Below are 22,934 nucleotides of genomic sequence, written 5' to 3' on the forward strand. Positions count from 1 at the left end.
TAGTGAACTATGACCTCCCAAATGGTAATATCAGTATTGATGTCAAGCCAGGTGACATCTCTGATTGAGTTTAAATCATTAAGGCACTTGCTCCATTTCTCATCTGTTATGGCATTCACTTCTATAGTGACCTTTCCCATCTTTGATTCTATTTTGCACAAAAAATCAATCATATAATAAACTATTGTAACATCTTCCTCATTGTTACAGTATGCAACAAATATCACATGCTTTAGAATGTCATTAAAAGAGAATGACCATTCTTGCCACTCCTTCACACTTCTATTTTCATCGATGATGCTAGGCACAAAGCTGGGAGTCCCTGTAGAAATTGTTTTCATTTTATTCTAGATTAGTTATAAATTTATAAATCAATTTTTTAGATTTATAAATCAATTTTTTGATAGGGATAATTACTCCCTTGGGTAACTCCTTCTTTTGAGTAATCATTGGCATAAGATCTTCAAAAAAAATTGTATACAGGCCCCATGTCATGATTAAAGGGGATAACAATGAAATTGCTTCCAAACATTGATATACAACTCCTTACAAAATAGCTACTATGTACATTCTGCGAGGAGTGTTTCAATGAGCCTATCTTATGAATCAGCAAATTTTGCCTTGTTCTAATTTCTATCCCTTTTCTTGACTATAGCTCTTCCTCATTAGTGACATAGGTTGGCTTGCTACAACAACTATACTTGATGCATAATCATCTATTTGTACACCTTTGTCTTCAACCTCAACAGGCCTAGCAATATTTTTCCATTTTCACTTTATCCTCCAACTAGAGATTTCTTTGCCCAAAAACATATGTCCTTTTCGTCTCCTCCTCATATTCCTTCCTTGCATCTATATATCTCTCAAAATATGTATACAGTTTCTCTTGTAATACATCAATTTTATTCTTTCCCAACAATGACGTTGAAGTCATCAATCTATAAATCTTATCACTATATGTAGAGTGAACATTCTAGAAAATCACATTCCCACTAGGGGAATCTCTAACTTCCATAAGGGTTGGTTTTTCATTTTTTGGAGCTAAGCTCCATATTTCCATGGTCTATGCATCAATATTATAACTAGACCCTCTTAATTCTCCATGTTGATTCACATCTTCAAAATAAGTTATCGTCTCGTGTCTTCACATTTGGTCAAGCAAGAATGAAGAACTAATTTCCCATCTTGGAAAGATGATCATGCCATTTCTCTTTATCAACTCTCTTTCTTCCTCTATAGTTAAGGTTTCACTCTTAGGATCATACTCTTATAGCTTTTTGACCATCTCTGCTACCTTTTCATTGGGATCACCTGGCTTTAATTGCAATGACAATTCATTTTGTTTTATTTTAAAAAGGAAGCTTTTAAACTCCTATATTGTTTTTGAAATTATCATCTTTCATGAATTCTCTAGCTTCTATGATCCTATCATCTATCATCCTTGCCTCTAGCTCCAATTTCTTTTCCTTCTTCTCATCCTCATTTGCATGTGCCATTAAAAATCTTCACTTGGTATCATTGAAATACTAACTACCCCTTGGCATAACCTATAAGGCTTTCTCCCTTTCCTTCTGACTAATCTCAATCATTTTTTGTTTCTTCCTTCCTCCCTAAGCCCATGTTGAGCTCTTAGGTTTCTCCTCATCATCATCTACTTCTAATATAATATCAGACTTAGAAGATTTGGGATTTACTATGTTCTTTATTTCCTCAGGGACTTGGGGTATAATTTCATCAAAATTTTCAATATATTTATCCAATCTAGGCCAATATTCTTCTTCATGATTAAATCCCTTAAAAGATGGGTCAATTCTCTTCATTTCTTCTTCAAATCCCATTATCTCTATCCATTTATTATCCTCTATTTGCATGTATAATCATCTATAAAATTTGCAATGACATCCTCTTCCTAGTATTCTTTTCTCAATGGTAGGTTATATCCCCTCATTTGTCTCAGGGTATCCCTAAAAACATCAAAAGGATCATATGGTCTTGCAGGAGAAATTCGCAATTTATAATTCCTAAGGAATGCATGAATCTATTCAATTTCATTCTTACCAATTTCAAAATCCCCACACTTGGAACATCTACATAAAAATGTTCTCTTTCTCCTTGTTGAGCAGAAACAATCTCATTACAAATGTGATTTTCTATGTAGGTGACAAATTTGTACCGAATATTTTTGTGTGGGTCTTGAATATTCAATGCTATGATGTAGAGCCCACCAAAAGCATCTATAGTCCCATCCAGACCTAATACCTTGTTCAATCCAAAGACTATATTATGAAGATATCTCTAAAAATGCCCTTAGAGGCATGTAATCTCCCACTTTCTTTGGTATGTCTCCTTGTTCCTTTGATTTTGGAATATGCCTCAACATGGCCTTCTTAGTGTAGAAATTCTTGTGCTTCTAAAAAAATTCATCAATTTTTTCTAAGTCAATAGGGAATGACATAGGTCCCCTTAAGTTGAAAACCTCAATAAAAGTCTCCTTATCCAATGTGCAGAGTATACTTTTGTCCCTTTTTTGGAATGCATGACTAACAAGATTGTATGCTTTGATCGATTCCTTCAACAAATCAACATCAACAAAGACCTCAAGAAAAATCAATTTACCCAAATTTCTAATCCAAGGGTTTGATATGGAGACCTTACTTAATCTATTATTATAAAAGACCCAAAACAATTCATTTCCATTTCTATTGGACACCTTTGCATTTCTACAGAAACTATATAGATCTCTAAAAGCATGAGCATTTGCAAATTGAAGATTTGATGAACATGGAAAAAAGTGTAACCATTCATCAGCAAAAGGGCTAGGAATTTTGGCCTTTGAAGAAATTGACAGAGCTTCTTCAGTTTGAACTTGTGCAATCAATTCTCCCTCTTTTTGTGCTATTGTTTCAATTTACCAAACTCTACTCACTAAGATTTTCTCTCTAGCTCAATTATGCTTTGTAATTTCAAACACTCTACAACTGGTGACAAGATTCTTGTCCTTTTTACCTTTTATTTCTCTTTTTCAAATTGGATTTTGGCATTAATTACATTAAAATAGCATGCACAAAATAATTTTAGTACTTCAGAAGGTACTCTACATTCAAATTTTACATTGCTCATACTTCCAATTTATCATTCAATGCCAGCTTGGAAATGCACTTTGTATTCTATTTTTTTCCTTCAAAACTTAACATAGCGATGTGGTGATTGGCCCTATTCTCCACTTCTCAATAGCTTTGTGACCTTCATTAATCTTGGCTATGATGGTGCAAACATGGTTACCATAACATCCTCGTTGCTTCGCCATTTTTCTATTAAACCGCCAACCTCACCCTGTGATGTTGTGTTATTCATTTATCTCTACTTTGCCACCATATAATTTAGTTTACAATGGAGACTTGCAAAGCAATGAAACATACTACATAGCCATCTATGTGACATCACACTAGTTAAGAGTTTATCATTTACCACCATAAAATTGTGGCATTAACAGTTAAATCACATTTTATCACTCCACCACAACTCAAACCTAGATTGTTTGCAAATAACTCGCAAAGTAGAAAATCTGGATATCATAACCATTTAGAAGCTTTGCAAACACTCGGATAACCATCTCATTAATTGCAGCAACCCAATGATTTATAGTTTTGAATGGCTACCTAATTTTCATCTCCACACCTCACTTTTAAAACCTTACCATGGCTTGAAACTCGCAAAGGTGCGAAGACCACTTATCTCTTCATTGCAGCTTCCTATCTTTGTTCCACCTTTGTACTAGTGAAGCAGTGAAATTCCCTTTTACACATATCTCGAGGTCTCCACAATTTAGATTTTAACATTTCTCACACTTGTGATGTCACAAAACCTTTAACTTAGCCACTTTGTGGCTTCATAATAGTCAACAACCTATCATCGTTAACTCACATGATGACGTGAACACTACCTTGGAGCTAACCATTACTTTCTTCGTGGCTTTGCATCCACAAGCGTTAACTAGTAACTTAGCCTTTTTATGTTGCTACCACTAGTTATCTCTATTTCTCCACTCTCAACTTACTTCACCTTTGATTGTAGGAGATGTAACGATAAACTAGCTTATGATCACTATGGTTACACTTGGAAACATAAAAATAACCTTGTAAAAATAAGTTGAGACCTCATGATTCGAAGTTCTTCTCCACTTCGTAGCTTTAACTTAGCTACTAGCCTTTTTTTCTAAGATGTAGCATGAACCTCATGACTGACTGCTTCACAACACCACTACCCTTGAAATAGTCATAAAACATAAAGTAGAGATTTAACAATTAAAAGGCTTTTGCAACTTCACAACTTAAAACACTTAGAGCTATAACCTTATACCACATGAATTTAAAGCTTAACTTAGGGATAAAACATCTATATTGACAACCAATTTTTTATCGTAACCCCTTTTAATTTCAACCGAAAACCTTAATGACTTTGAAAGAAACCTAAGGTGCGAGAAAAAGAAAATTGGGTCTTTTCTTGGAAAATGATGACACCTTAAGAAACCCTAATCATGAAAACATGCATCTTCCTAATTTTCTACAAGTGATTAAAATTTTAGGTTTCAGTAAAAATTCAGGCCATCATTATGGTTGTTTGACTCATGAGAAGGCCAAGCTATCATAGTTCAATTCTCTCCCCAGATTAATGAACAAAGAATTGGTTGCTCATTCATCAAAGGATAAATAGAAGTAGAAACCAAATCCCAAGAGAGATTCAAATGGTAATGGGATTTATTCCAAGCCACCTTCAAAGTCTACTTTGAAATCACAATCCAACCCCAAATGGGGTAAATATTCTAATTATAGTGAGTCTTCCTCCAAGACTAAGAAGTTCACAGGGGACCCTTTTTGTTTCTATGGAAAGGAAGGACATCCATTTTCCAAGTATTGGAAATGATTAGAGGCTTTAGAGAAATTCATGCAATAGAATCATATCTCAACACCTTAGCCTCCTTCCTCATCCATGGGGAAATGTAATGCTCTTTTTGCACAAGCTTTAACTTTAATATCTACATGGATGATTGATTCTTATTCTTCACACTATATGATACATGCATAGGATATGGTCAGTACACTCTCCCATAGTGATACTTTACATATTGCACTTGGTGACCTAAAACAACTCCCATTTCCCATATACAATTTTAGTTCATTAGGTGGTGGTTCTCTTCAAGATGTACTTCTTATTCTTGAAATTTCAATTAACCTCCTTTCTATTTCTCATATTCACCACTATGTCTCTGGTAAGGTAGTTGATTTCTCTCTACGTGATGTGGTTATAAAGATCTTTATAATCCCAATTTGGTTATGGCTACTAGTAGAGTTGATCTCTAGTCTCACTTATATAGGTTTGATGGCTTCGAGAGTTCAAAAAATTTTGGTTCCTCTCTTATTACACATTTAGACTTAGTGAGATAGCTTTGGCATGATCATTTAGGCCATGTTAACTACAAATATCTATAGTAGATGAGTACACAAGAACTTGTTACTAGGCTACCACATATCTCTTTCATTGGGAGTATTTTTATGGATATGTTCTTGGTAAGCATCATTGAGATCAATTTCCTACAAGAAGATCCATACATGTTAAGGCACCCTTGGAGTTTCTCCACATTGATCTTATGTCCTTTTCCACTCCTTTTTTAGGGAGCCAATATGTGCTCACTTTTGTTGATGACTTCTCTAGATGTATATGGGTGTACTTTCTCAACTATAAATATGATGTCTTAGATTCCTTTTGAGTATTTAAGATATTTGTGGAGAAGCATTTTGGATCTTCTATCAAATAGATACTTTCATATAATGGGGGGAGTATGTGAATTTGGATTTTAGTGATTTTGGTACTAGGCATGGTTTACTTCATTAGTTTTTAGTGCCTTATACCCCTCGTTAGAATGGTGTTTCCAAGAGAAATAGCATAACTCTACAGGAGATGGGAAATCGTATGATTCTATAACATGTTATGCAATCTTCAGTCTGGGTTGAAGTAGTCAATTGTGCCAACCATATTTAGAATTGGATGCCCCACAAAGCATTACAACATATGACTCCTAAGGAGGCTTGGTCTCATGCCAAGCTTGATGTTTCCACATTTTGAGATTTTGGTAGTGATGCATGGGCTTTTATTCCAAATTCTCAAAGAAAATCCATGGATAAGAAGACTCAACCACTCATATTTGTTGGCTACTATAAGGATGTGAAGGTGTACAAGTTATTTGATCTTAATTCTAGGGAGGTCATTTTTTAGTGAGATGTCCAATTTGATGAGTTCTTTCCTCTTATGAATTCTCCATCATCGGTTTCCCCCTCATTTCCTACCCTTCCCTCTTCATCTCTTGAGGATGATATGGATGATGATCCACCCCCACTGAAATTTGTTCAGCCTTTTCTCGAGTGGGAGCATGTTATTGTTGAGGCAGTTGGATCTTTCGTAGGTGTTCCTTCCAATGCACATCATACTCAAGTTCATACATTTGGTTCTAGTCTTCGCAATGATTCTATTTTAGAAGATCCTCAAAAAAAATTAGTGACAATAGGGAATTCAAGTTGGGATAGGGTCATGGATAAGGAGTATTCTTCTTTGATGAATACTAACACTTGGGATTTTTATTCTCTTCAGAAAGGGAGAAACTTGGTTTAGTGAAAATGGGTGGACTATACGCAAATGGCTATATTGATAAGTATAAGGCTCATCTTTTTGTGAAGGGGTTCACTAAGGTTGAGATTATTAATTACCCTATGACATTCTCTCCTATCACCAAGATGAATTATACTCAATTTGTACTCTTACTATTAGCTTCATAGGGTTGGTCAGTATATCAAATGGATGTGAAGAGTGTATTCTTGAATAGAAATCTACATGAGGAGATCCATATGAAGGAGCCTTAGTTTTTTGTGCTAGACTCTTCCTTATTTTGTAGGATTTTGTGTTTATTGTATGGCCTCAAATAATCCCCTCGTGCTTGGTATGAGAAGATAGACTCATTCTTACTTTCTTCACTCTTCACACATTGTCATTTTGATCATAGAATGTACATTCAATGTCATGGGGTTGATATTATTATTCATGTGCTATATGTTGATGATCTCATGATTACAAGTAGATTATCCTCCATGATTTTAATGTTTAGAGAGAATTGATGAATCAATTGAGATGACAAATCTCAATCTCCTGCATTATTTTTTGGGCCTACAAGTTACTCAAGCTTTGGATGGTATTTTTACTTATCACTAGAAGTATGTTCTTTCTATGCTCCAATTATTTTACTTTCTTAATTGCAAGCCTTCCCCCACACCCTCTCAGGTAGGTGTTGTTTTCTCTACCTCTTACACTACTACTTCCAAGGATTTCACTTTATACAAGTAGTTGGTTGGGAATTTTTTGTACCTAACACACACTCGTCCTAATCTTTCATTTGGGGTTGGCCTTATTTCTATTTTTTCCCATGATCCTCATGAGATCTATTGGAAAGTGTCCAAATGCATTTTGAGGTACATTTATGGCACTACACATTATGTCATACACTATACCACAAGATCCCCTCGTATTGTTGGCTTTAATGACTCAAATTGGGTAAGTGACATTGATGATTAGAAGTCTATTTTTGGCTTCATTTTTTATCCTAGCTTTGGTCCTTTCACATGGTCTTGAAAGAAGAAGTTTACTATTACATTGTCATCTATAGAGGCTGAGTAATCAGAAATAGTGTTAGCTAGTTAGGAGATTTTATGACTTCTTTAGTTGATGAGTGAGTTTGGATTTCCTCCTAATAGTCTCACTATTATTTTGTGCAACAATCAAAATCCCATTCACATTTCTTGCAATCCAATAGATAATCAACATACTAAGAACATAGAGATCCACACACACTTAATCATACAATTGATTAAGGAAAGTGTTCTCATCTTGAAGTACATTCCTACAAGAGAGCAAGTTGCAAACATCTTCACTAAACCTTGGCATCACCACCCTATCTTTAGTTGTGCATCATGCTTGGGGCGAAAGAATTTGTCCTTGGGGGGTCTTAGTAAGGCCTTTCTTCCTTTATGTTTTTAAGCATGTTTCTCATTTCATTTTGAAGTAGATTTTTTCCCATGTGGTTTTCTCTATCTCTCCACTTTACTAGGATTTTATGTTGATTGGGTACCTCATCAGGCCATGTTGTTGGGACCCAAGTTTCCTTCTACATTGCAGTTTTCTTTGTTTTTTCATGCATTATTTGTAGTTTCATTTTCACTAATCTTAAGGGGAGAGGGGGTGTTAAGAGTAAAAGATTTATTACCTTTTATGCACTCTTACGATTTTACTTTATGCATAGTTGACATTTAATAATTTTTTTCATTTTTTAAATGTCTTAACCTCTTTATGGTTCCTTCAGGGTTTCTCTAGGAATTGCATGATCTCCTTTTATAAGGATATGATATATTATATTTTGAAACAAGTCAAATATTTTTTTCTCTCTTGAATATATTTTCATCTCTGAGATCCTCTCTTCTCTCCTTTTCTTCATTCTCCCTTGTGAAAGGATTATTTTCCTATAGGTATTCATTGGAGCTTTGTGAAGTTGTTCTTATCGAATTCTACATTATAGTCATAGATCTCTTGTTCCACTTTAACATGATCAACCAGATGACCTCATCTTATTAAGTTTTTTAAATTGTAGGAACTTCATCTATAACATAATTGTTTGTAACTTCTTAGATGTCCTCTTTTTTATCTTGTATGCCCTATATAACAAAAAGAAGTAGTCATGAACTTGACCTAGCACATACCTAACTTGTTCATCTTAAAAACTTCTGAGGAACTAGATAGTTTTGATCAAATCCTTTTTCTTCAAAACCTTATACCCATCCTTCTTATCATCACTAATATCCTTATACTAGCCAAAGAAATAAGTAGAACCTAGGTATTCAATCTTGCAATGTATATAGCCTATTATGTCCTCGTCATGCATTACACCAAAGGGAACTCAGCATATCAACCTGATTAGATTTTAATGTTGTTTCTTAAACTTAAGGTTAGGTCTCTCAATAAAAATAAATACAAATGGAGTATTCATTGTTAGCATGAATGCTAATGGTATTCTTTTGGGGAAGTATCTTGAGTATTGGATAGATGGTTAGCATCATTAACATGTTGCATTCATGACTATGTTTGTCATTGACATCAACAAGCATTGTTTTTGTGAAGACTAGCATAGAAGAAGACAAAGAACATGGTCGCATGGACTGAGTATTGATGATTAGGTTAAGTGCAGTTGAGGATGTATTATACATTGTGTCCTGGTTTTATAGACAAGTGCACGTATAGGGAATCAAAGACATGCAGAAGTTATTCATGAATTACAGAAGACAGTAAGTAGACAAAGTACTTGATAACTAGTCTCTGATGTTTGGATTGTATCTCTTAATAGGGATAGAATCGCGATGAGCACAGTTAGATGGTAACAATAGACAACTTGATGATGATGTCAGTAAGTGCATAAGGTCAGCAGTCATAGGTGTGAAAAGTTGTAAAGATTGTAAGTCAACAGTGACTTGTAATTCTAAAAAGATGTAATATTTTGTAATATTTGAATGAGGTGCTATTATAATTAATTGGGAAATTCTCAAGGTTGAGTCAAGGAATTATTTTAAGGATATGGTATAAAGGAAGGTTATTTTTCTTCTTGCAATGTGTGCAATTAAAGTATGAAGTGCAAATTGTACAAGTGATATGTGAAGTCGATAAATGCATGTAAGCGATCCAAGAGATTATTTGGATGCAAAGTTGGTGATATGGTATTGAGATTAGAAGAGGTTTTGGTCCAGTCAAGAGGATATAGGAGTTCAAGTTATTTCATTTCTATTATTAAGAATAATATAGAGATCAATTAGATAGTGAGGTCAATGATCCCTCCCTAGAAGCTATTTGGATAGTGGGTCCATCTTCCTTCTAAAACTCCTAATAGGGTTGGCACAACTCCTAACAGGGTTGGAATCTCCTAACAAGGATTGAAAATCTCCTAATAGGGACTGATATGGACTGAATGTATTTTATTGGCTCCTAATAGAGTCCATCCTCTTACAAGGAACTTTTATATTAGTACATTATCTTATGGGTACCATCCCCACTGAGGTTTTCCCTCTAATCAGGGGTTTCCCTAGTTAACATATCTAGTGTTTTTTTGTATGTGTATCTTATGATTTTTTATTATAGTGTTCACATAGTTAAGGATTAATAAGGTTGATTAATGTTTTAATATTAGGATAACTGATTCACCCCCAGCACTGAGCCCCCACCCCCGCACCCCCCTAGTTATCTTGATGGACTTACTTTCTGACAATTTGTATTAGAGCATCAAGTCCTTGAAGAAAAAGCTTAACTTAAGGAGATCAATGAAAAATCATTTCAAAAAGGAAAGTTCTAAATTTGATGGAGTTAACTATGAAAACTAGAAGGAGAAGATGAAGAATCATTTGCTATATATGGGTCTGGAGTATTGGTTGATGACAAAGAATGGAAAGAAGATTGTGGAAGAAAGAAAACATGAGGAATGTAATGAAGCTAAAAGAGATATGTTCATGTGCAATATGCTTGTCAAAGAAGCATTATTGTCAGCTCTTCCGAAGAATGAATATAGTCAAGTAAAATCCTTAGAGACATCTCATGCAATTTGGGAAGTTTTAGAATCTACTTTTGAAGGTGATAAACATGCTAAAAGAATCAAATTATAGAATTGGATATGTTTGTTTCAAGATGCTAAAATGATGGAAGATGAATCTATAAGAAGCTATATTGGTAAAATATTAGGGATTGTTGTAGGAATTAAGTCTTATAGTGGATCTAAAGATGAAGATGAGACTACATGGAAGATCTTGAGAACTTTGACACCACCATTCAGACAAATAGTCAAGATGATTAAGCAAGTGTACCTTGTACTAAGAAATTACCAGAGAGACTCTACTTGGAAGATTGGAAGTAGCAAAAGTGAGCTTATAGAAATCTGGAGAATTGCCAATAATGGAAACAACTTTTAGTGCATTAAATGCTCGTCCTTCTTTATCAAGAAGTGCAAGCATCAATGGAGACTACGCTTGCAGCAGAAGATCCAGATCTGAGGAGGATAGAAGAATTGAAGAAGGAATTGCCCTAACTGTAAGAAGAGAAACAGATGGTAAGAGAATTTTTAAATGTTTGACTTGCAATAAATTTGGTCATTATGCTTTTAAGTGTCCTAAAAGAGAGAGGGAAATATAAGAAGAATTTCAAATCTAGAAGGCCTAGAGATTGTTTGTATGCAAATGAATATGATGAGTCTGAAGAAAGAGTTCATAGTGAAAGTGATGATGAATTAGGATTTATAGATATAAAAGAAGAAAATCCTAAAAAAGAAGTTAGAGAAGAGAAAGCCCTAGGTTTGCAAGTTGAAAAAAGAATTGATTGGATTATAGATAGTGGATGTTCATATCATATGATTAGAGACATGAATAAGTTTGTTAAATTTAGTGATCATGATGGAGGATTTGTCAGAGGTGGTAACAATGAAGCTTGTCATATCAAGGGAATATGACCTATTACTCTTGATGGAAACACTAACACTAATGATGTTTTTTTTTAATGATGTTTTTTTGCACAACCTAATGAGTTTTGGACAGTTGGTTGATAAAGGCTATCAGTTGCAATTCACAGAGAAGACGTGCATTATCAAGAATAAAGATGGTAAGTTGATTGGTACTGGTACAAGATCTAGAGGTAATGTGTTTCAATTGAACCTTATAGAGATTACTTGTTTGGTTGCAAAGGTGGATAATAGTTTTTTATGGCATAGAAGATTTTATTATATATACTTTAATAATATTGTGAAGGCTAGTAATATATTTGCTTTCATAGATTTACCTAAAATTGTGAAGACTACTAATGTTGTTTGCAAAGAATGTGTTATGGCTAAGTAGAAGAACATTTCTTTTCCTAGCAAAAAGTTCACTACCACTCCGAAATTGGAGATTGTTCATACATATTTGAGTGGTCCTACTAAAACAAGAGGATTCTATGGTGAAGGGTACTTTATAATTTTTATTGATGACTTCACTAGAATGATGTGAGTAAATTTTTTTTTTTTAAGTTTGAGGTATTTGAAAAGTTTGAGTTCTTTAATAATAGAGTTAGGAATGAATATAGAGTAAAGATAAAATGTTTGAGATCAAATACAGGTAATGAGTTTACCTCAAGAGAGCTTAACATCTTTTGTGAAGAAAATGACATCAAGAGACAACAATCAACACCTAAGACTCTTGAGAAAAATAGGATTGTTGAAAGAAGAAATAGGTTTGTAATAGAAACATCAAGAGCCATGATGTTTAAGAATGATGTATCCAAGATATTTTAGATAGAACCTGTCAATACAACAATATACATAATGAACAAAGCGCAAATTAGAAATGGTACAAACAAGACTCCCTGTGAATTATGGTTTGAACATGCACCCTCAGTAAAATATTTAAATTTTTTTGGGAGTGTTACATAAATGAGAGTTGATGATATTGGTAAGTTTGATTCAAGAAGTGATGAAGGTATGTTCCTTTGTTATTCATTGACAAAAAAATATTATTAGATGTTTTAATCAAAGAACTAAGACTATTGTTGAGTGCATAGATGTGAAAGTGAATGAAAAATTTAGAGTTTAAGAGAGATTGCTGGATTAAAAATTTAATGAAGAAGAAGATAATCATTAACCTATTAAGAGAATGTTTTAGTTTTCTTTGAGACTAATAATGATTTGAGTAATGATGTTCTAATTGTTGAACACAGAGAAGACCACAAATCTGAACCTAGAGAAAAAATAAGACTAGTGACAACGCCTACACGTAACATGAATTTGACAAAGAATCACCTTGGCAATCAAATTATTGGAAGCAAAGACAAAGGAGTTATGATGTGAAACAAAGTACATGAAGAATTATTATAACATTTACATTGATTTTTATAACAAAACAAAAGTGTTGTGTAAGACATAAAGATTTATAAAAGCTTGTACATTAACACTACATGTAGAATTACTACAAAGTTCATATTGTCATTGTGTTCGAGCACAAGAGTGTTTGTCATGGTAGTGCATTAACTCATTGGTCTCTACATTCTATCGAAGATATTCCAAATTTTCATCTCATCGACTAGCTTAAGACATGCCAATAAATTGAAGCAATAGAAACGATCCAAGGTAGACGTCAATTGGATGGTTGAATCATATCATATGATGGCACAAAGATTTTCATGTTACATGACTATAATTAACATGTTGCACTTATTCACTCATTCGTGGAATATCTATTAAAATATAGAATTTAATAAATAATAAAAGCCATGATTAAGTCAAGATTCTTGAACACTTACATAATGTGAAACATATTTTGAACCATTTTCCCTTGTCCATTCTTATACAATTTTATCTTCAATATGTTTATCTATAATTATTTATGTTTAAGTATACAAAACTTATTGATATTACAATAAGAGTGCAACATAAGATATATGTGATCTTCTAAATAAGATTTAAGTTATTAAATGTGTCTAACAATTATTACATATTTATTTTCATTATGGAGAGTGTTCTTTTATAACAATTAACTAAGATTTAAACAATCAAATGTCCACGGATATTAAATCATATTATTTTCATTATGACAAGTGTCCTTTTATAACAATGAATAATGACACATCCATAAATTAAAAAAGTAAAGTTTTTTTCATGATGAAATTCTCAGTAACCCTCTTAGAAAATTATGTTAGTTTTGGAGAAAATAGGCTAACATCAACTTCACACTTCAATCAACATTTAGAAGCTATCATATATAAACATGTAGAAGCAACAATAATGCAAGCTACTATAACAAATATAATAATTTAGAAATAATATTTTCTTTGAAAATCTATAATTGTTTTTTTAAGAGTGAACCTTCAAAATTATCATAATAAAATACAATGAAAACGTAAAAAGAGACTTTATATAGAAAAGGAAGCTATTCAACTGATTTTATATAGCCCAAAATATAACATATAATAATAATAAGAATCCAATTCACATTGGAAGAAAAATATGCCTACCTAAGGATTTCATTCTATTCAACTTATATGTATAAATATATCTACCCATTGGAACATTGATTGACTAATTTCAAAAAAATATATTCAATTGAGGAGGTACATATGCTCTCTATGAACTCCCTCATTAGACTCTCTCCTTCCTGTTAAAAACAGTACCAACGAAAAAATCATTAAGATATAAACTACACATTTCTGCTACATAAAGTTTGAGGAAATGAAGGATGCTGCCCACCTTAGTTTATTCACCATAGCTTTTCATAATTGTCATTTTGTGCAGGTTTTCAAAAAAGCGAGAAGTTAAAATAAAGTTGTGAACTTTTTGACTTTGATGGGCATTTTTTTCTTCATGTGCACCGTTGGAAAACTCACAACTGAATCCTCCTCTGCTTCCCAACTGCTCAAAAGCACACAAAAACAAAATAATGGTATGTTAAAAATCTTATTTAAACATGGGTGAATGTCCATAATAATATTTTATGTAATCCAGTTGTATGACATGACAGTACAAGTTCCCACCTCTTTAGGCATTTGTCAGTTTTGCACAAATTAATACTTGTTTTCTAAGTTTTTGGGCAGTCCCAATTGCATTGAAGTTCCCTCAGCAAATGGTGAGAAATTTTTGACATACTAGTTTATTGAGTACTGATTTTAATATCGTATTGATAAAAATATTGTTATTAAATTAATGTAAGTTCTTTATGAGCAAATATCTTAGTAACGAAAGAGATTCTATTTATAAGTCTATTTTACCTACAAACAATTTCTTATGGAAGACTCTGAGCTGCAACTTAGAATTTAACTTTAGATGTTCCTATATTCAATTTGGATCTCCACAATAAGAACTCAATAGTTTAACCAATTACGAACAACCCCTTTCACTTCGTACCGAGCTTTAGTCAAAGCTACGATACCAATAATGCCTTACGTATTTTATCCAAAATATCATTGAAGAACAAAGTTAGTATAATATATGCACTATTGTAGACTTTAAATCATGTAAGTTTGTATCTGTAGAATATTTTGATATTATAGATTATTGCTACGTTAATATGCTAAATAGTTTGCTAAAAATTACCCCTAATTTAACAGGAAAACATGATCAAATCTAAAACATGTCAAATTAAAATATATCTTACAATGCATGAATATAGACACAAAAATAAAAAGAATGAAAACCATTTTCCAATGCAAAACTAAACATCTAGATTATCACACAAATCTAAGCAGCTCAAGGAATCAAAACAACTATTTAAACATAGAAGTCCTACTTGCCGTGTCAGTAGAAAAGATGTTAAAACTCACTATCAAAATATACAGTATTCTTACCTATATCGAGTCACTAGGAGATGCAAGAAGATAGAAGCTTCTAGTCTTGCAATTTCAAGTCCAGGACAAAGTCTATGGCCACCTCCAAATGGAGTAAAACTACTCCCCGTTGGGTCCTTTTCCTAATCATTGGAAAAAAACAAATATATATTACCATCATTTCACAACCATCTTTAAGAAAAGATCTAAAGAAAGACAAATACCTCATTGTCAGCCTCAAAGAAAGTCACAACACTTTCTAAAGCAAAGAATTTTAAATTACCAAGAACTCCTATTGATTATTAATAGAAAAGCTCCCTACTAATGATAAATTCCCACACCAAACCAACCTTTTCCCACTGTCAGTAAAGCATTAAAGCCTACACAGTACATGAATTATGCAATCTCATTGCCACAAATACTAATCCAAACTAAAACAATATCTTGAATGGTTAAAAAAACAGGGACCCAATGAAGAGAATAAGTTATCAGCCGAGGACAAAACATTCACTTCAAAAAAATCAAGAGTTCCATTCAATCACTATACAGAATCATGCTACTGAGTTGCAAATCTAATTGAAAGTTAAACAAAAAATATCTAGGTCACATAAAGGTGGGATAACATTTGGTAGGATTCTACTTACTTGCCATCTCCAAGGGTTGAATTTGTATGGACTTTCATAGTTGTCTTCATCAAGGTGAATGGACCTGAAGTATGTAAATACACACCATCCCTTTGGAATCAAGTGTCCTGAAGCAAAAAAAAAAACTAATGGATATCACTTTCAAATACATCAATTTGCCACAATCTCTAAAATTGTGATTAGCTCTTCTGGGTTTGTCTATGTATTGTTTTTTGTATCAATGTTTTAGATCACCTTTTCTGATCCATTATCAAGATGAATGAATAATATCAGAATCGCGTATTATACCTTTTATCTCAATATCCTGCAGTGATTTGCGCAGCACACCAGTTATGATATTCCCCAAGCGCAAGGTCTCTGTTATGACCTGATCATTGTATAAAATTCACATATTTCTCAGAAAAATAATGAATTTTAATCAAGTAACATTGATCCTATAGTAGTTTTAGTCACAAGAACACTCACATTCTGTGTAAATGGCAATGACATATAATCACCCCATGTCACTGGTTCTATTTTCCGTTCCTTGGTTTCCTTCAGCTTCATGTTTTCTTCCTGTGAACAACTATAGTATGAATGCCTTGTGGCAGGACAAAGCATATTGGGTAACTTATTATTAAATATGAGAGTATAGTGATTGATTTTTTTATTTTTTCACAAGGGGTGTCCCAGCGGCCTAGCTCAGCAATGACCAGCAGCCAAGCGAGCTATAAGTATATTGATTGTTACCTGTAATTGTTGCAGAGCAAGTGGACAGCTAGTGAGGTATTGGACTGCTAGAGTCATTAGCATTGGTACCGAGTCTTCCCCTGGGATCATTAAATCTATCATGTTATCAGAGATGAGGTCTCTGGTGAAGTGCCCTCTTACACTGTTTGTTTCATGTAATAATACATCAAGCACATCCTCCTGCCTACTTCCATTTCTATTGTAGTTTGCTTTTCTGTCTTCTATGATTCTATGCACCATCTTGACCATGTTTGCCTTAGCCTGAAATATGTTTTAATGAACATAAATGGTTAATAAGTCATAATTTTCAAGTCTCCCAAACCCCATAGATTTATATAATAAGGATTCCATTTAACGTAATAAATATAAAAAGCAATGAGAAAATCTGACCTGTAAGGACTTGTAGAGCCTTGTTCCCGGTAATTTGATTGGAATTGAGACCAAACCAGAAATAAATTTTCTGAATTCCTGTTTTAGATATTCCAGTTCATCGCCAGGGTTAAGACTCATTAGGGCTTTTAACAACACCTGGAAAGCTATCTGTTGCAAAAGCAATGTCAATGGTCAAAACCAAAAAGAGTTGTAGCAAATATGAATGTATCTATAGGTAATGCTATTTTCAGATTCAATTGTGTCAGAGTTTTTTGCATCAACATTTCGAATCACATTCTGTGATCCATCATCAGAGTGAGAAGAGAGCTGAAAGAACAAAACTGTATCTGTCCATATGCATTTGTATCATATTCATCACGTACCTTTTTGGTCTCGTCTTGAATGTAAACCACTTGTCCATCATTCCAGTGCATCATGGAATCCAGCACATACTTCTCTATGTCCACAGTTATCTGTTCTTTTAACTGAGGGGATTTGAGGAAACTACCTATGAGGCCATGTAACTTTTTCTGCATATTTCCATTGAGCTGGAGTATTGAAGACTTTCCCATGAGCTCATTAAGTGACTTTGGATAAGAAGGAACAAATATTCTACCATCATTTTGCAAAACCACCTTGCTCACTTCTGGATCAGTTGACACAATTGTGGGGCTCCCAAGAAGGTGTGATTTGAACACCTTTCCATATCTGCATTCCAAATTACAAGGTTTAGGTCTTAATTTAATCAACATATGGATTCCAATGTTAAGGTCGGTCAAACTTAACTTGGAATCCCATAAACAAACAAAAGCCAGCTATTATAGCCCACATGTTCTCAGACATTTACAGTGAAGAAAAGCTTACAATTTTCTGATATAAACTTCTGACCACAAAGTTGAATATTCTATGATTCAGACGTGGATAAGACGGACATTATTTCACTAAAATCAATACTCATAACATGCAGTTGTTTGTTTTCATTGCTCATAACTACACAATGATGGACTGAATGAGTTGCCATTGAGAAGTCTCCTATCAATCCACAAAAAAGCCTGGCAGTAGTGTAATATTATGAATGGGTCATGGAATCCTAGGTGGTCCAATCCACATAAGAGGCCAAAAGAAAATGCTTTTTTCCGGTTTTAAATTTTTAATAGACACCCTTGAATGCTTATTGTTAAATTCAGGCTGCTAGACTTTTAGTTATGATAAACTAATGGGCAGAATTGAGATTTGATGTTCTGTCCTTGCTTACACTTTTTATGTTTTTGAATTCATGAGGGCAGAAGTGGAGTACACAAGACTTTTACTTGCAAACTACACCATCTCGTTAAACTAAGTTATTTCTGACAGCTGTTGTGACATAGATTTAATCTGACAGAGAACAGCACTAACCATATTCTAATGTGGATGAGTTGAATACCATAAAAAACGTACGTTCTAGTTTATAAATCAAACACTCTATATTATTTCTGGTAATCCATATCTTAAGGAAATATTATGTTCATTCCCTAGAAAGGATGTTGATAGTTATTTGTGGAACAACAGGGGCCCTGATTATGATATGAAGCGAGGCTTTTTCACATATGCAATCTGATGGTGTAGACTATCAGATAAAATAGCCTCCAAAGCCTGTCAACGTTATAGATGGTTAGCTATGAAGAAGAATTGGTCACCTAAGATTAAAGTGCTGCTGAAGATTGAAATTCAGACATCACTCTCTATATTTCTTAAAGTTAACCAGATTCTTTTTTTTAAAGGTAGATAAGTTTTTAGAATGCTGTCTGTACCTTGTAATAAATTCATATTTACACTATAGATTTTTGCTGATTTAATCTTCACTATTGACCTTTAAAAGAGAATACATTGAATTGTACAAATTTGTATTTTTACTGATTTAATCTTTACTATTGACCTTCAAAAGCGAATATATTGAATTGTTCCAATTTGCAATTTTCAAATTTGTCAAATATAGATTTTTTTGCGATTTAATCTTCACTATTGACCTACAAAAGAGAGTACATTAAATTGTATCAATTTGTTTTTCAAAATTGTGTCATTTCATATGAAGAATAGACCGAACTATTCCTTATAGTTCTAATAGATGTAGATAATATTTGACTAGCGTACACTTTTCATTTACTGCTACGTAGGAAAAGTAAGTCTATAGGAGGCTCAAATTTCAACTTGGGAAATAAATATCTTATTGAATGGACTACCAGCCAACAGACAATTTGACCAGAAAGAGTCAAGTTGGAAATCTGGGCACTCTTCGTTATAGACATTGAGAGGATCGAGACCTCAAACATATAGATAATGCAAATACTGTTGACAGAATATGTTCTTTGCTTAGAATTATGGGTAGGCTGTATGGGCAAAGTCTCTTTGAAGTATCTGTCATGTAGTTATCTGACATGTTTGGGAATCGAGATGCATGGTAAAAAAAACATTGTGTCTGGTCAAAATCAACACTGCAAGCTTTCTAGCACAAAATTAAAGGCCTTGCCAGAGAGCGCCAATCCAAATGAGGGAAACAGATGAAAAAGGCTTCTAAGGCTGTAGAAGTGCAATCTGCCGGTAAAATGAAAAAGCTATTGACAACATTATTAGCCCTGTAAGGGTTTTAGATTTGGGTACTTGATTGTACAAGGGGAAAACATAACAGATTGTTAGCAGCTTGATCGGACACTAGATTACGGCATTATAGAACACGATTCTTTGCATTGAGATCTCAGAATCAATCATAAATGCATGCCCACTTAAAGAATCGAACAGCTGAAGATCACCCACTTGAGAAAATCCGTTGCTCAAGGACATCCAACTTTCAGAAATCGACGGTTCAAGCACAACCACTTATAGCTTTCAAAGGTTCAGGCATACCCACTTATACAAGTCAATGTCTCTGACATGCCCTATGGAATTTCTCAATATCAACCAATTGTAGAACTCAATGGTTCACATACACCCACTCATCAAATTGGAAGGTACCAAACCTATCCACTGATCGAATTAAAAGGCCCAAACACACCCACTAAAAGAAATCAACGGTTCAGGCACACCCACTCATATAGAATCAGGGACACATTAATGGAAATCAATGGCTTGAACACACGCTTATGCAGAATGAAATATTGCAGGCAGAGACAAATGGCAAAAACAGTGAGTCAAGCTCACCCATTTGAAGAATACGGAGGTTAAATTATACCCACTAAGAGAATTCAAAGATGCATAGACACCCGTTTATCTTTCAAGCAGGATTCGAATCATTAAGCCAAAACAGAGATTCTATATTCAACCGGTCCACACTATTTAGTTTACCCATTGAATGAATTGAAAGATGCATGGACACCCATTTTACCTTTCAAGCAGGATTCGAATCATAAAGCCAAAGCAGATTCTATATAGCAAAAAAAATTCACTTCAGCGATTGAAAATAGTGCATGCAATGAACTTAGAGTGGCCTTCTTTTGTCCATGAAGCTCTCAGGCGTTGTTGAGTAGCCCCAAGATTAAAGTATTTGATTTAGAAACTATAATTATAATTGTAAATTGGAAGGTACCAACAGACCCATTTTACCCTTTCAAGGAGGATTTGAATCATAAAGCCAAGTCAGATTCTATACACAACTGGTCTACACTACAAAATACATACCAAAACAATACACTTGAGCGATTGAAAATGGTATATGTAATAAACTTACAGTCGCCTTCTTTTGTCCATGAAGCTCTCAGGCCTTGTTGAATAGCCACATGATATGAACTCCAAGGTTTCTCCAATGAAGGGCCATCCCAAGGTGCCAAGAGGCAAACCAGTCCTCTTCGCCCTATACTTTCCATCCATATTCCATAAAATCGCTATTACTGAAACAATTCCAACCAGGATCAACAACTTCCATGATTGAACACCGTCATAAGAGCTCCACAATCTCCCCAAATACTCCATTTGCATACTTGTCATCTTATGTTCTATGCAAAAACTTCAAATAGCTTGCAAAACAGAGAAAGTTGGTTTTGAATGGCATACAAAGTAACCAAAGAGAGCAATTTGCTTCAGTTATAGCACCTTCTCCTCTTCTCTAAGCTCCCTAAGGCCTTGTCTTTATTAGAAACATTGCTTATGACCAAAAGCTGCAAGGCCAGAAGATTGGCAGAGCCGGAAAAACAGAGGAAATTGGTCCACCAGCAGGCTAAATCTCAAAATATGCACGCACACCTTGTATGTAAATGCGTATTTAAATGAGCCTCTTGAATAACAACAGCTGGGAAACTAAGTTTGGGAGTGGGGATAACAGAGAGGTGAGCAAAATGCGCCTTCCCGATCGAGACTATTTAATGCAGGAGCAAATACAGTTGGTGAAGGGAAAGGACCATTAGTAATATTTATATATTTGAATGGTACAAAAGCAATCTAATAGGTGGTATAATAAATTCTACCGCATGCCCACATCGATACAAATGGAATAAATCATTATATTCCAAATTTCCAACAGGGATCGGGGAACGCGCCTTCCTTCACACTGAGCCCAAACATTTATTGGGCAATCTCTGTTTTTACGGCTCTGACTTCACAAATAAATTGTCAAGAGAAAAAGGCTGGTTTTTTTGAAAAAGTTGTCAACTCTATGGAGAAAAAGGTTGAGTTTTTTGGGGGTCTTTCACTGTTACCCAGATTTTAGTAGTTCATCATTAAGATCCATGTATCCTGCTAGTGAAGCAGATTTTCCGAATGAGACCCGATCTCCAAAGGCCTTTTAAGCGTTGAAATGAACCAGTTTAACCAACCGACAATCCACCAACCATATTATAGTGGATGGATGGATTGCAATAACTTCAATCTCATGGCCTGGTACGATTGTAGTGTAAATGTTCAATACACGTGCTCTCCTCATGCACAAGTCTAGTGCCATCATACTCGGTCCTTCAAGTACCGTTCAGCATTCTCAATTGCTCCTGAATTTTGGAGGACCCAGAATTATACATTAGGCCTTCTTTAGATTTGGTGGTTATTTCTGGATGGGATCTTGTAAATATTTTTCATTATGAATTTGGATTATACTTTATGGTCCTTATTAGGGGATGTAGTGGGAAAACAGTGATTCTTGATATTTGAGGTTTGGATGTAGTTAGGGAGAGGAAACAGTGATTCTTGATATTTAAGGTTTGGATGTAGTTAGAGAAGAGGAAACAGTGATTTTTGATATTTAAGGTTTTTAGTTTTTAGTAGTTTTTTTATGTGAGTATGATATTATAATTAAGTTGATGGGCTTATATGTGAGAGCTTTGCTCTAAATTTTATAATTTTCAACTTGAAAATTGTCATTCCACCGGAAAATTGTGAGTCCAGCCTAAAAAGATATTTTGATGGTGAAAAATAAAATTAATACAAAACTAATATTTTAGAAAGCACTTATAAGTTAGTTCATTATGACTATACTAATTTGAATTCCTAACTTTATGGTCTTTTGGTTTGCATGACCTTTCTTTTAACTTGCATATAAATTGTATTCATTATGAATTTGGATTATACTTTATGGTCCTTATTAGGGGATCTAAGGGAAAACAGCCATTCTTAAAGGTTTTTAGTTTTTAGTGGTCTTTTTTATGTGAATTTGATATTTAATTAAGTCTATAGGCTTATATGTGGAAGCTTTGCTCCTAGATTTTATAATTTTCGACCAGAAAATAGTCAATTCCATCGGAAAATCCAGCCTAAAAAGATATTTTGATGGTGAAAAACAAAATTAATATTTTAGAAAGTACTATTATAAGTTAGTTC

General features: G+C 33.9%; 1 protein-coding gene across 1 annotated transcript; it reads right to left on the reverse strand.

Moving 5' to 3' along the window:
* Positions 1 to 14,006: 14,006 nt before the first annotated feature.
* LOC149528282 (3-epi-6-deoxocathasterone 23-monooxygenase CYP90D1-like) lies at positions 14,007 to 22,199 on the reverse strand. The gene is made up of 10 exons (XM_089809623.1): positions 20,860 to 22,199; positions 17,543 to 17,867; positions 17,178 to 17,327; positions 16,788 to 17,048; positions 16,524 to 16,613; positions 16,347 to 16,425; positions 16,059 to 16,165; positions 15,436 to 15,557; positions 14,342 to 14,503; positions 14,007 to 14,249 (listed from the first exon to the last, which is right to left on the reverse strand). Exons 1-9 carry the CDS (start codon positions 21,114 to 21,116, stop codon positions 14,407 to 14,409), a joined length of 1,488 nt encoding a protein of 495 aa, XP_089665749.1. The 5' UTR covers positions 21,117 to 22,199; the 3' UTR covers positions 14,007 to 14,249; positions 14,342 to 14,406.
* Positions 22,200 to 22,934: the final 735 nt, after the last annotated feature.

This window comes from Cupressus sempervirens, chromosome 11 (assembly GCF_028749045.1).
Source record: "Cupressus sempervirens isolate cs-2001-9-10 chromosome 11, ASM2874904v1, whole genome shotgun sequence".
In the NCBI taxonomy this organism is placed as follows: Eukaryota; Viridiplantae; Streptophyta; class Pinopsida; order Cupressales; family Cupressaceae; genus Cupressus; species Cupressus sempervirens.

Bases quoted from the DNA above. Each gene is read 5' to 3' on its own strand.
- LOC149528282 (XM_089809623.1), bottom strand. From the start codon at position 21,116: ATGACAAGTATGCAAATGGAGTATTTGGGGAGATTGTGGAGCTCTTAT. The intron at 16,614-16,787 runs GTAACAATCAAT...AGTTGTTCACAG, and splicing joins TTGCTCTGCAACAATTACAG to GAAGAAAACATGAAGCTGAA. The intron at 16,166-16,346 runs GTATAATACGCG...TTTTTGCTTCAG, and splicing joins GCAGGATATTGAGATAAAAG to GACACTTGATTCCAAAGGGA.